At 40.2% G+C, this 14,723-nt stretch overlaps 1 protein-coding gene across 5 annotated transcripts in view; it reads left to right on the top strand.

Moving 5' to 3' along the window:
* f5 (coagulation factor V) overlaps positions 1–14,723 on the top strand; it is a 102,951-nt gene that overhangs the window by 13,892 nt on the left and 74,336 nt on the right. For 4 of the 5 annotated variants that reach the window (XM_072260413.1, XM_072260412.1, XM_072260414.1 and 1 more), the window contains exons 4-7: positions 8,021–8,230; positions 9,359–9,511; positions 11,664–11,885; positions 14,248–14,407. In XM_072260413.1, coding sequence (XP_072116514.1) covers positions 8,021–8,230; positions 9,359–9,511; positions 11,664–11,885; positions 14,248–14,407 — 745 coding nt within the window. Of the gene's footprint in view, positions 1–8,020; positions 8,231–9,358; positions 9,512–11,663; positions 11,886–14,247; positions 14,408–14,723 lie in introns of those variants that run through there. The other variant, XM_072260416.1, reaches the window with a different exon arrangement.

Raw genomic sequence — 14,723 nt, 5'->3', positions numbered from 1 at the left:
ATTTCCTCTCCAGTCATGTTAGGCTTTAAGTGTGCACGTGAGGAATTTGGAGATTCTGGGAAGCTGCGTGTGTATCAAAGAGTCAAAAGTCTATGTACTTACATGAATCAAAAATTTTAAGTGTCTAGTCACAGTACATCTGTATATTACATGTTACATGAATCATTGCACAAAATAGGCTCTTCATTTCACTAAGACTACTAACAGTCAAATGCAAACACGAGGAATTCTGCAGATGCTGGAAATTCAAGCAACGCACATCAAAGTTGCTGGTGAACGCAGCAGGTCAGGCAGCATCTCTAGGAAGAGGTACAGTCGACGTTTCGGGCCGAGACCCTTTGTCAGGACTGGTTGTCAGGACAACAGTCAAATAACCATTTACATTAAGCCCAAGCAATCCCAATTTTATTCTTTTCCCATTCTCATCACCTATCTCTCCCCACCTCCCGTTTCTCCAATGTTAAACACAGAAACTAAATCCTGTTTTCTTCTAACATTGACATAAACATTGCTTTTGTGCTACCAATCATTGAGCTTAGAAGTTTGAATTTCAGTAGCATTAGATTTCCTTTATCAGCTGGTCTTACGTTCCTGTCTATATTTAAATTACAGAAGGTTACATGACTTGTTATGTCAAATTACATATCTGAAATCTCTGCAGAGACTCAAAAGCATGTAGAATCCCTTGCTTATCGACTATGATAGCTTTCTAATTTTCTGTGACAGTATTTTCAATTAGCATCTAACTTCCTGATAAGTGAAAGTCTTTCACAGCAAATTTTGTAATACCTTGTAGTACAGAATTAATTTGATTACTGCACAATGTTGCTCCGTGTTCTTTGTAAATACTAAGAAGTGCAAGCTGTTTATTTGTTTTTGAGCACCTGCCTAATGTTGAAACAACTGTGTGTACAGGAAAGGGGCCAAAACTCATACCACTAGTAATTATTTATAGTAGTCAAGGCTAGTTTTTGCTTCTTTGCATTCTTATACAGATATATTATTTATGTAAGCCCAGTTAAAAATGTACCACTGCAAATATCATTTGAAAATAATTGGGCCATTACAGGAACATGAGAAGTATGTTATTTCTGAAAAATCTGAAAAATTCAGAAATTTCTAAAAAAAATCTTCCCGAGTAGAATTAACTTTTTAAACTGGTGTGTCCTAGTTTTGAAATTATCGGCCACTCTGAGAGAATTTAATGATTTAGTACAAATGATTCTGATCCTGATTCTAATTCAAATGCCTCAGTGATTCCCAGGACTGAGCTAGTGACACAGAATGCCACACCTTTGTTTGGCTTCTCTCTCAATCTGTAAGATAGCCTCAAAATTTGAGTCTTCCTTCATTTCTGATCTAGTTTAATAGATTAATTTTAAAATCTTTTCTGCAAAAATAAATTTCTTTAGAAAGGATTTCTTTACAATGTTTGAAGTCAACTTTTTCAATTGCTAAAGGCTGAAACCATTACTAATAATTACAATATATGGAGCTTAGTCTCCTTTAGAAGTTGTTGCTAAACAACCAACATTTGGAATAGGTGCGGGGGAATGATTGCAGGCTAATGCATTAATTAGAAATGCTTTGATAGTTTAATTCTGTTATACTTGCTGCCTTTTATATTTGATTAACAGTGTGTGTTTCTCATTAAACTTCAAAAGAAGCATTCATTATTTAACTTAGGCATAACTCATAAAGTGGTACTTAAAAGGCATTTTCTGGATTTGGTCCAGTTTTCCAGCACTGGCAGTATTTTGCATTTGTAGCTTTCTGGATATCCAGCAGGAAGGAACTGAATTACGTGTGTTTATTAGCTGATCAACATCCAAAATGGCCTGACTCCGTCATGTGCTTCAGGGCCGCAAGAGTGATTTATAATATACTTAATTGCATTTGGCTTGAGGGCTGTCTTTGTGTCCTCTGCTTATTGTCCCATTAGAAGGGAATAAATGTACTTTAGCTCTCCATTCATATATCGGGTAGAGCTCTGCATTCTGCCACAGCCCAAAATAATCAGGACCAATCTTCTAGGGTTTGTCACACATTAAAAAATGTCAAATAGTTCAAATAACACACATCAAAGTGCCCGAAACGTCGACTGTACCTCTTCCTAGAGATGCTGCCTGGCCTGCTGCGTTCACCAGCAACTTTGATGTGTGTTGCTTGAATTTCCAGCATCTGCAGAATTCCTGTTGTTTGCGTTTTTAAATAGTTCAAATAGTTTCTTTTGTTTAATGACATTAAAGGTAGTGCACTTGTAGCATGTTGAGTAAGGTAAGTACAAACCAGATTAACTGTGGTATCTTTAATATCTACTGACCTGGCTTACCCTGCCCAAAATAGGAGCATACAAATTGATCTCAGAGTATTTGGGGAAAGGGAGAGGAAGTTAATTCTGGGTTCTAATTACAATATATCCAGCAACATCTTGCTGGCATTGCACCTGTTAGAATCCTTTCTGCGGTACATGATTTTTTTGGGGGGGCGGGGGGTGGTCTGGATGTCTGGCAACAAAAAGCTTTGACCACCCTTGCATTTGAACTGAACGTCAAGCTTGACTTCACAGGGTAATTGAAAGTGAGCCGTACTGCTGAGCCTTTTGTCAGAGCACAGGAAGGTGAGAGAGAGTCTAGTGACATTGTGTCCTGACAGCAACCTTTCCCTCAGTGTCTGCAAAACGGAAAGAGCTGGTCATTAATCACGATGACAGGTGCTGCACCTGTTCCCGTTCATATCATTGGTGCTGACGTTAAGAGGGTTGAAAGTTTCAAGTTCCTAGGAGTGAACATCAGCCACAGCCTGATTTGGTCCAACCATGTAGCTCCACAGCTAAGAAAATACACCAGTACTGCTACTTCCTTAGGAAGCTAAAGTAATTTGGCATGGTCCCTTTGACCCTTGCTAACTTTAATCGATGCACCATAGAAAACGCCTTATTCAGATGCATCATGGCAACTGCTCTGCCTGAGACTGCAAGAAACTAGATTTGTGGAGACAGCTCAGTATAACACAGCCTCCCCTCCATGAACTCCTGCACTTCTGACTACCTCAGTAAAGCAGCCGACAAAGTTCAAAGACCCCACTCACCCTGGATGTTCACTTTTCTCCCCCCCCCCCCGTTTGTCAAGCACCCTGATGTCTCCTTTTCTAACTAATGAAATGACAAGTTTTGTTTAATAAAGACCCTGTGATGTGATTTGGAGCATATTACTGCATTTTTTGGCCTTGAGCTATTTCATTATTGTAGAAAACACAAATACTTTCAGGATAGAAAGGAATTTAGATATCCACTTAATATCTTTATTCATAGAAACATAGAAAATAGGTGCAGGAGTAGGCCATTAGGCCCTTCGAGCCTGCACCGCCATTTACTATGATCATGGCTGATCATCCAACTCAGAACCCTGTACCTGCCTTCTCTCCATACCCCCTGATCCCTTTAGCCACAAGGGCCATATCTAACTCCCTCTTAAGTATAGCCAATGAACTGGCCTCAACTGTTTCCTGTGGCAGAGAATTCCACAGATTCACCACTCTCTGTGTGAAGAAGTTTTTCCTAATCTCGGTCCTAAAAGGCTTCCCCTTTATCCTCAGACTGTGACCCCTCGTTCTGGACTTCCCCAACATCAGGAGCAATCTTCCTACATCTAGCCTGTCCAATCCCTTTAGAATTTTATACATTTCAATAAGATCCCCCCTCAATCTTCTAAGTTCCAGCGAGTATAAGCCTAGTCGATCCAGTCTTTCATCATATGAAAGTCCTGCCATCCCAGGAATCAATCTGGTGAACCTTCTTTGTACTCCTTCTATGGCAAGGATGTCTTTCCTCAGATTAGGGGACCAAAACTGCACACAATACTCCAGGTGTGGTCTCACCAAGGCCTTGTACAACTGCAGTAGTACCTCCCTGCTCTTGTACTCGAATCCTCTTGCTATGAATGCCAGCATACCATTCACCTTTTTCACTGCCTGCTGTACCCACATGCCCACTTTCAATGACTGGTGTACAATGACACCCAGGTCTAGTTGCACCTCCCCTTTTCCTAATCGGCCACCATTCAGATAATAATCTGTTTTCCTGTTTTTGCCACCAAAGTGGATAACCTCACATTTATCAACATTAAATTGCATCTGCCATGAATTTCCCCACTCACCTAACCTGTCCAAGTCACCCTGCATCCTCTTAGCATACTGCTTACAGCTAACACTGCCGCCCAGATTCGTGTCATCCGCAAACTTGGAGATGCTACATTTAATTCCCTCGTCTAAGTCATTAATATATATTGTAAACAACTGGGGTCCCAGCACTGAGCCTTGCGGTACCCCACTAGTCACTTCCTGCCATTCTGAAAAGGCTAACTGATCTATAATTTCCCGGTTTTTCTCTCCCTCCTTTTTTAAAAAGCAGGGTTACATCTAGCCACCCTCCAATCCTCAGGAACTACTCCAGAATCTAAAGAGTTTTGAAAAATTATCACTAATGCATCCACTATTTCTTGGGCTACTTCCTTAAGCACTCTGGGATGCAGACCATCTGGCCCTGGGGATTTATCTGCCTTTAATCCCTTCAATTTACCTAACACCACTTCCCTACTGACATGTATTTCCCTGAGTTCCTCCATCTCACTAGACCCTCGGTCCCCTACTATTTCCGGAGGATTATTTATGTCCTCCTTAGTGAAGACAGAACCAAAGTGGTTATTCAATTGGTCTGCCATGTCCTTGTTCCCCATGATCAATTCACCTGTTTCTGACTGTAAGGGACCTACATTTGTCTTAACCAATCTTTTTCTTTTCACATACCTATAAAAGCTTTTACAGTCAGTTTTTATGTTCCCTGCCAGTTTTCTCTCATAATTTTTTTCCCTTTCCTAATTAAGCCCTTTGTCCTCCTCTGCTGGACTCTGAATTTCTCCCAGTCCTCACGTGTGCCGCTTTTTCTGGCTAATTTGTATGTTTCTTCTTTGGAATTGATACTATCCCTAATTTCCCTTGTCAGCCACAGGTGCACTACCTTCCCTGGTTAATTCTTTTGCCAAACTGGAATGAACAATTGTTGTAGCTCATCTTAAATGCTTGCCATTGCATATCCACCGTCAACCCTTTATGTATCATTTGCCAGTCTATCTTAGCTAATTCACATCTCATACCTTCAAAGTTACCCTTCGTTAAGTTCAGAACCTTTGTTTCTGAATTAACTATGTCACTCTCCATTTTAATGAAGAATTCCACCATATTATGGTCACTTTTACCCAAGGGGCCTCACACAACAAGATTGCTAACTAACCCTTCCTCATTGCTCAATATCCAGTCTAGAATGGCCTGCTCTCTAGTTGGTTCCTCGACATGTTGGTTCAGAAAACCATCCCACATACATTCCAAGAAATCCTCTTTCGCAGCACCCTTACCAATTTGGTTCACCCAATCTATATGTAGATTGAAGTCACCCATTATAACTGCTGTTCCTTTATTGCACGCATTTCTAATTTCCTGTTTAATGCCATCCCCAACCTCACTACTACTGTTAGATAGCCTGTACACAACTCCCACCAGCATTTTCTGCCCCTTAGTGTTATGCAGCTCTACCCATATTGATTCCACATCCTCCCGACTATTGTCCTTCCTTTCTATTGCATTAATCTGCTTGCTAACCAGCAATGCTACCCCACCTCCTTTTCTTTCATGTCTATCCCTCCTGAATATTGAATATTCCTGAATGTTGAGCTCCCATCCTTGGTCACCCTAAAGCCATGTCTCTGTGATCCCAACTATATCATATCTATTAATAACTATCTGCACTTTCAATTCTTCCACCTTGTTACGAATGCTCCTTGCATTGACACACAAAGCCTTCAGGCTTTTTCAACACTCTTAGCCCTTATACAATTATGTTGAAAAGTGGTCCTTTTTGATTTTTGCCCTGTATTTGCCAGCCTGCCACTTTTACTTTTCACCTTACTACTTTTTGCTTCTACCCTCATTTTACACCCCTCTGTCTCTCTGCACTTTTTCCCATTCCCCTGCCACATTAGTTTAAATCCTCCTGAACAACAGTAGCACATGCTCCCCCTAGGACATTGGTTCCAGTCCAGCCCAGGTGCAGACGGTCCTGTTAGTACCGGTCCCACCTCCTCCAGAACTGGTTCCAATGCCCCAGAAATTTGAATCCCTCCCCCTTTGCACCGTTTTTCAAGCCATGTATTCATCTGATATATCCTCCTATTTCTACACTGACTAGCATGTGGCACTGGTAGTAATCCGAGATTATTACCTTTGTGGTCCTACTTTTTAGTTTATCTCCTAACTCCCTAAATCCACCTTGTAGGACCTCATCCCGTCTTTCACCTATATCGTTGGTACCTATGTGCACCACGACCACTGGCTGTTCACCCTCCCACTCCAGAATGTCCTGCAGCCGCTCAGAGACATCCTTGACCCTTGCACCAGGGAGGCAACATACCCTCCTGGAGTCTCGTTTGCGGCCGCAGAAACACCTATCTATTCCCCTTACAATCGAATCCCCTATCACTATAGCTCTCCCACTCCTTTTCCTTCCCTCCTGTGCTGCAGAGTCACCCATGGTGCCATGAACTTGGCTGCTGCTGCCTTCCACTGATGAGACATCTTCCCCAACAGTATCCAAAACAGTATATCTGTTTAGGAGGGAGATGACCTCAGGGAACTCCTGCACTACCTGCCTACTGCTACACTGTCTAGTGGCCACCCATTCCCTTTCTGCCTGTGTAGCCTTTACCTGCGGTGTGGCCAACTCACTGAACGTGCTATTCACGACTTTCTTAGCATCGCGGATGCTCCAGTATGAATCCAGTCGCAGCTCCAGCCGCTCAATGCAGTTTGCCGGAAGCTGCAGCTGGACACATTTCCTGCACACATAGTCGTCAGGGACACTGGAAGTATCCCTGATTTCCCATATGCTGCAGAATGAACAAACCAAGGGGCAGATCTCAGCTGTCATGCCCTACCCAATACGCTACAGCCTCGCCACCTTCCTCGCTTCAAATAAAATACCGCTGCAGACCGTTCTCCTTTTAAAGGAACTTCCCCGGCCTTACCTCACTTGGAGATCGTGTGTATAGTAATGCCCCATATTGTTGGTTCAAAGGTCACAAATAGTATTCAGAAAATTTTAAAATCCCATTATCTCATATCTTTTATACTGTTTTTCCTATTGATTTTAAATGTAATTGAAGTTCAGGTAATTTTGGAAGAGAATCAAAGGCAGGTTTGTTATCACTGATAATACAATTTGTGCAATTTGTTTTGCAGCAGCAGTACAGTGCAAAGGCAACATTGCTATGAGTTACAAAATAAATAGTCTAAAAGAAAAAGGAATAATGAAATAGTGTTGACGAGTTCTTGCACCATTTAGAAATTTGATGGCAGAGGGGAAACTCATTGCAAGCTCACCTGTTCCAGGATACGTTAGCAAATGATCTTTCAGGATGTGCTGTGATGTCTACATTGTATCTTTGCATTGTGTGTCCATTACCCAAACACAAGTGCAAAAAAATTCTTCCAGGGAAATTGATGACAGTGCTGTGTCTGTAGCTGGAATATTATAATACTGGCCCGACAGTTACTACTAAAATATTTTAACACCCGGTTATGAATAAAAGGAAATAGACAGAAAGCAGTGAAATCCCCACATAAACTTAAAGGCAACATTGAACCTAAAGATAATCTTCAAATTTCAAGGTATGTGCACAGGAGTCCTTGACACACACATTAGAGCTGGATGGATGAGTCAGCTGTAAACCCACAAGAATACTGACAAGTTGACTAAAGAATTACATGTGGAACTTTATAAACTCTTCCAATTAGGGTAATTGCTACAGATACTGAGAAATGTGTAAATAGTTGATGGTACAAAATCAACAAATAACTTTTTTGTTCTTGTCCAATTTGCATAACTTTTTGAGAGAAAACACAAGTGAAACAGCTGCAGTAATTTTGTATTCTGAAGTTTAAGAAATATTAACGTTGGTCTTGTGTTTAGAGTTCATTCATGGAAACAAAATACTCTTTGTAAGTTATGAAGAACAAATTATGCCACTCCAAGAGCATACTTATGAATGGAATATCACAGAAGAAGTCGGGCCAACATCGAGCGATCCTCAGTGCCTAACCTATACTTACTCTTCTGATGTTGATGCTGTAAAAGATAAGCATGCAGGATTGATTGGAGCCCTGCTCATCTGTAGACCTGGTAATTCATTTTTCTAGGCTTTTTATTGTATTGAAGTCTGAAACTATTTCCTCCTTGACGTCCATTTCTGAAAGTATCCTATCTCGTTCAACTTTTGATGGGAATAGAATGACTGATCAGCTAATACTGATTATTGCAAACAGCGTGGTGTTGTGCCAATTAATGTTGACGTCTGATAGGGACTCAGGTTTGATCCTGAGCTGTGGTGTTGTCTGCATGACACTTGCATCCTCTCTCTGTGAATGTGTGTCTTTCCTTCAATTTTCTAAAGATGTGCTTGTAGGTGAGTTGGCTATTATAGTTTACCCCTTGGTGCATATAGGTGATAAAAGACAAAAGGGAGTGGATAAGCATGTGAAAGAGAATATTGTAAGGTTATTAGGGAAAAATGGATGGGACTTGAAAGGGTTACTATGTCTGAAACCACCTTACACTTGATGGGCTAAATGCATTAGGGTTATGTCTCCTCTTGCCATAACAAGTAAATTTTAGTCCTGGACAAGCTAACATTAAAGACCAAGTTTACTTGGAGAAGAAATCCAAGACCGAATGCTAACTGAATGTTGCATTTTGTGCTTGAAAGCCTTTAACAAGAAGCAGACTTTGGAAGATATCTTTAACGTGGCAAAGTTTCATGGGAAATGTCAGGAGAAAGGGGAAAAGTGAGTAGTAGCTTTATCAGGGAGGTATATTTTATGACAGTTCTAAAAAGAATAAAGGAAGTGCTATACTAAAAATTTTTCAGAGCTTGGAGCGCTATTGGCTACAGTTGGGAAGAGAGAATGCTTTAAGAGGCTCAGTTCAGAAAAGAATACCAGAACAGTAATTTAGGTACAATGAACGTGAGTAACCTTGTTTCCTCGTACAATTGGATGGACACATAATTAGTCATATTGAAATATAGTTCGAGTATTAAAAGTACTCTGTCCTAAACAGCTAATGCTGAGACATTTTCTTATTTGCCCTGCTTCACCCATTCTCCTGACCCAACCTGTGAGTTACAATTAATGGTGAATTACTGAAAATGAGTATACAGATCAATGTGAAAAGGAAAATCGATAATGTACAAACAACGCTTAGCATTTAATGTATGCCACTAATGCTTTTATTTCTTCTTTTTCTGTGCAGGTAGTTTAAATGGTAATGGATGGCAAAATGAATTTAATGAAGAATTTGTTTTATTGTTCTCTGTTTTTGATGAAAGTGAGAGTTTGTATAATGAGGAAAATACTCCAATCAAAATGTATTCTATCAATGGATTTACTAATGGCACTTTACCAGGTACAAGGAAATTATTTCATAACTAGCCATGATGCAGTTATTGTAGATCTCAAATTCTTAGTTAAAGTTCCTATAATATTGTTAGTTCTGCTCCAGGATCAATGTGGTGATGGAGCAGCAACCTGCTCACATTTCTAGTGTTAACAAAAACGAATTTTGGTGCAAAATAGGTCACCATTGCTGGTTCACTTGTTTCAATGTAAGATAAAATCGGGATGCATGTATTCTACATAGACACAAGAGACTGCTGATTCTGGAATCCAGAGCCAAAAAAAAAAATCTGCTGGAAAGAACACAGAGGGTTGAGCAGCATCTGTGGGAAGAATGGCCTTTTGATATTTTAAGTTGAAACTCTACATAAGGGCGCAGCAGTTCCTCCAGAAAGTTATTTGTTGCTGTGTCACTAGCTGTTTTGCATAATCATCAACTTACATTTGAGTCTCGTAAGTAGAGAATACTTATTTGTGTGAGGCCGTGGGGAAACGTCAGCTAACACTTGTAACCTCTGTGTAGAGTAAGCTGGGTAAAGCTAACAGTAGTAATAAGTGGTGACAGAACCCAACAGAACAGCAATGAAATAAAAACCTTTAAGTATCCAAAATAGCAGAAGGGCTAATGGTGAGGGAGGGTGTGGCGATTTCACTCAACAAATGAAGGTGAAAACTTGCTGCTGAGTACACTCAGCTAGCTTTCCAAAATCAAAGCTTACTTTTGATTGTTTTTGCATGTACTTTTGCAATACACTGCAGTTTGAGGAACTATCCACGATGTTCTTATTTCTCACCTTCACAAGGACAAGAGAAATTTTTCCCCAGAACAAAATTGTGACAATCATTTTTTAAAAGAATGTTACAATTTATTGTAGATTAATTCACAAATAAATAAATGACTCCAGCTTTCTAAAGTGCACTTTCAGTATTGTGGAAATGGAGGAAAACTTCAGGCATTCTGAAACACTAAACATTTTCCCTCTTTAATGAAGCCAGGCATACCTGGTGCTTCCACAGTTCCCAAGCATGTTCCCTGATATCAATGGATACAGAGCTGATCGGACTTTGTTTGAAATTACTGGTTCCTTTACCATCTACCATTGAGAACATCTACCATAAACGCTGCCTGGGCAGGGCGAAAAGCATTATCAAGGATGCATCTCACTCTAACCATGGACTTTTTACTCTCTTCCCATCCGGTAGGCACTACAGGAGCCTCCACTCCCGCACCAGCAGGCAGAGGAAGAGCTTCTTCCCTGAGGCTGTGACCCTGCTGAACCTCACATCACAGCGCTAAGCAGTATTGCACCCATATTGTACTGTCTCAGTACTTTTATATTTTTGTGCTGTGGCACTTATTTTTTATTCACAGTTATTTTGTAAATAACACTATTCTTTTCATTTCTGGTCAGATGTTAACTGCATTTCATTGGCTTTGTATCTGTACTTGGCACAATGACAATAAAGCTGAATCTAATCTGATCTTTTCTGTTCAGCTTACTGGCTGCTGTTCACGTTACACAATGGTACTTCCACCAAACTAGTTTATTTGCTTGTTACAATGAATAAGCAAAATTCAAGGGGTTATTGTTCAGTACCCTTGCTGTACAGCAAGATGAGTAAAGCAGCGCTTGTGAAAGAAGGGAGTCATAGTTAGAGTGCACACTCTTGCTGAGAGGACCAGTAACATTTTCTTTTCAACTGATGAATCGGCCATTTTTTCTACCACTATTGCCGATGCTCTTTGCCTCTGTGACAAGCAGGTGGAACCTTTCTTTCAATATGGTCTCACCATGTCAAGATCACCAACCCTCAAATTTATCATTCATGTGCCTCTGGGGGTCTACCAATAAGCATTTTTTAAAGAAACAGCTGATTTGATTAATATTCATAGTAGTAGAAATTGTTGTAAATTGGCTCAAGTAAGTTCTACTGACACAACATCTGATGGAATTGTGCTTCACCATTCCACACTATGAAACATTAAAAGAAAACACATTCAAGGTAAACTATTCAATTCCTATGGATTTTCAGTGCTCATTTGAAAATGAATATAATATAGAAAAAATAGATTTTAACTTTAAAGAATTGATAGGTAGTGTGGCATTTGGATGTTGTTCTACTTACAAGTGAACTAATCCCTCTTTGTGTTCCTGTTGTAGAACTTAGTGCCAATATTCATGGAAGGATTAGTTGGCATCTGATTGGCATGAGCTATGATCCTGAAATTTTCTCTGTACATTTTAATGGCCAAGTCCTCTTGCAAAATAACCATAAAGTTTCATCCATTAGCCTGACTTCAGGCTCTTCCATCACTGCTGAGATGTCTCCCACTAAAGCTGGAAAATGGCTGGTTTCTTCTCAAGTACAGCACCATCGCCGGGGTAAGAACAAGGACACGCTCAATGATTTAATCAGTGCAACTTGTAAGACCACTCACTGTTTGAGCTCTTTAAGTAGAAAAGATGCTTTCATTTGTATGTGAAATATGTATCAAATAGAGACATAAATGCATCTTCATCTCTGTCTTATGGACTTATCAAGAGAAGAACAGATAAGAACAGAAAGAGGAAGCAAGAGAAAGTGAGGGAAGGAGATTAAGGAAGAGATTTTCTGGCTGATGGAGAGAGATCACAAGAGAGAAAGGGGTTAGAGAGTGCAGGAAACTGAGGGAGATGAAAAACAGGGCCACTATGGGAGATACAGGAGTGAATGGGAAAGACAGAGCAAGGAAATGATATAAGCAAACAGCCAGGAGAAATGTTGAGAAGAGGACAGAATGGAGTGGAGTGAGAGAAAGGATTGGAGACAAAATGGGAGCAGGGGAGAGTAAATGATCCAAAAAGTGACCCAGGCAGAGTTGTCACATTCCTCCTTCCAGTTTACCCCTGGAGTCTCACTTCATGGTTTTTGCAAGTTGCTGAAGGAAGAAATGACTCAAAGCCAGGCCACAAACGGAGAATTCTTTAGAATTCCAGTACCAGGCAGATCATCAGTATTCAGCAAGGCCCAGTTACACCAGTACATCCATTTCCATTTGTACTGGGTCAATACAAGAGGCCAAATCCAGGCGGTCAATCCCTGTCGAATCCTGTCTGTCAGATCGCGCCTATCAAACACTCCCTGTCAAAGCCTTCATACTCTGTCCATTAGGCCCCAGAAAACTCTACCCCAGAGTCACTGCAAGTCAAAGACTGCAGCTCACCACCACATTCACCAGCGTGGAATTCGTCGCCACAGGCGGCTGTGGAGGCCAAGTGTGTATGTATATTTAAGGCAGAGGTTGATTGGTCGCTCAGGGCATGAAAAGATATGGAGAAAAGGCAGGAGATTGGGGCTGAGAGGGAAATGGATCAGCCATGGTGCAGTGGTGGAGCAGACTTGTATGGTCTTATGGTCTTATAATTACCCATCTCTGGTTGCATAGGAAAGAGGATAATAGACCACATTTTTATTTGTGTTATTTATATATCTTCCAACACAAAAGAAGCCAATTTGGCCTATCAAGTATCTGCTGGCTGTTAGGGCAATCCCATTGAAGGCGCATGAGTTTGCAGATGCTGGAATCTGAAGCAACATGCAATTTGTTAGAGGAACTCAGCGGCTTAACCAGCATTTGTGGGTGGAAGGGAATTGTTGATACTTCAGACCCACTTCCTTTTCTTCTGCAAAAGCTGCTTGACCTGTTGAGCACCTCCTGCATATTGCCTCTTCTTCCATCAAGCCCATTCCCACATTCATATTCCCTCCTGCATATTGCTTCCTTTTCCATTGAGCCCATTCCCACATTATTTCCCAGTGACTTGACTCTTTCACCATTATGAAATGCTGCTGACTCTGCGGTAATAGCCAGCATCAAGCATCAGCTAGAAAAGCCTAGGGTTATTTCTAAGCAGTACAAAAAGAGCAGAGGCATGTAGTGAAGTCATCGTTTGCAACTTGAAAGGGCATTGCAAGATGAAGAAGTTCTCAGGGTATTGTCGATCTTTCCAAAAAGAAGACACTAAGCTAGGAGGAACTGTCAGTGGCAGCAGTGTATTCAATTGATAGTACATTCTTCATTTCTGTTCTGCTCTCGTCATAGTAATGTAGATACAGCATGTTAGTCCATTTACACTTCAGTTCATCTGGACCCTGTTATGAAGTTGGTGAAGTGGTATCAGTGGCCTTCTTGGAAGGCTGTCTCTTCACTGTGAACAAAAATGGATCAAATTAAATGGGCAGATAATTAAAATAACTTTCATGTCTACACTAAAATTGGCATAATTATAAATGTATCAACCAAAAATACTGTTAGTGGTCTCATAATATGATATTATAAAAATGCAGTTATCTCAATTGATCACTGTTGTTTCTTTTCCTTAATAATTCATTATGTAGAAGTTAAAATGCCATATTTTCTGAATCAATGTGGTGATTACTGAGAGAAATCTGTTGTCATTTGCAGTTACATTGATAGATATTAATTCTAACATACAGATAAAATCCAGCAGGAACAAAATGGCTGCTAGATATTAGATCATTTGAATAGATAACATATGGACCCAACTTGGATCAGGACACTTTACCTAATGTTCTACCTTCCTTCTATTCAATGAAGTTGGCAGGATGAGTAAGGAAGAATTCATCTTTTTGTGAATTTTGTAGATCACTGACATCTGTCTTCCCTGTTCCAATATGAGATATAACCTAATGACAATATAGCATTTTCATAAGTGACTTACTTTGTAATCTTTTGTGAAACAGCTGAATTATATGGATATCTCAACCTTAAATATGTTGACGTTAATAAACCTTCCAACGTATATCACTCAAGGAGATTAACAGGAAAAATTCGCGAGTATTTTATTGCAGCAGAAGAAGTGAATTGGAATTATGCCTCTGATATTCCAAAGTATATTGACAGGTATAATTTGGTCTGAATCGGCTCAGTCATTTGCAAAGTATGCATTTACCACTGAAATAAGATGATGATGTTTAAGTAATTTTTTGTGTGTTCTAGAGTGCTCATGTGGTTAGCAAGGGAGAGAAGAGCAAAATGTCATTCTTGACTCTTTTTAGTCTTATAACCTCAATTCAGTTGGAAAAGAATAAAAGCACTCTCTCTTTCAAATTGCATTATATTTTTCACCTCTGCCTGTATCTAAATCTATTGCTGCTGAAGCCTCTGTGCCTTGGTTGTTTCCAGGCTTGGGGGAATAAGAGGCAGAATTTGGAGGACA

This window comes from Mobula birostris, chromosome 6 (genome assembly GCF_030028105.1).
Source record: "Mobula birostris isolate sMobBir1 chromosome 6, sMobBir1.hap1, whole genome shotgun sequence".
Lineage (NCBI taxonomy): Eukaryota > Metazoa > Chordata > Chondrichthyes > Myliobatiformes > Myliobatidae > Mobula > Mobula birostris.
The sequence above is the reverse complement of the archived record's forward strand: the minus strand, read 5'-3'. Positions and strand labels throughout refer to the sequence as shown.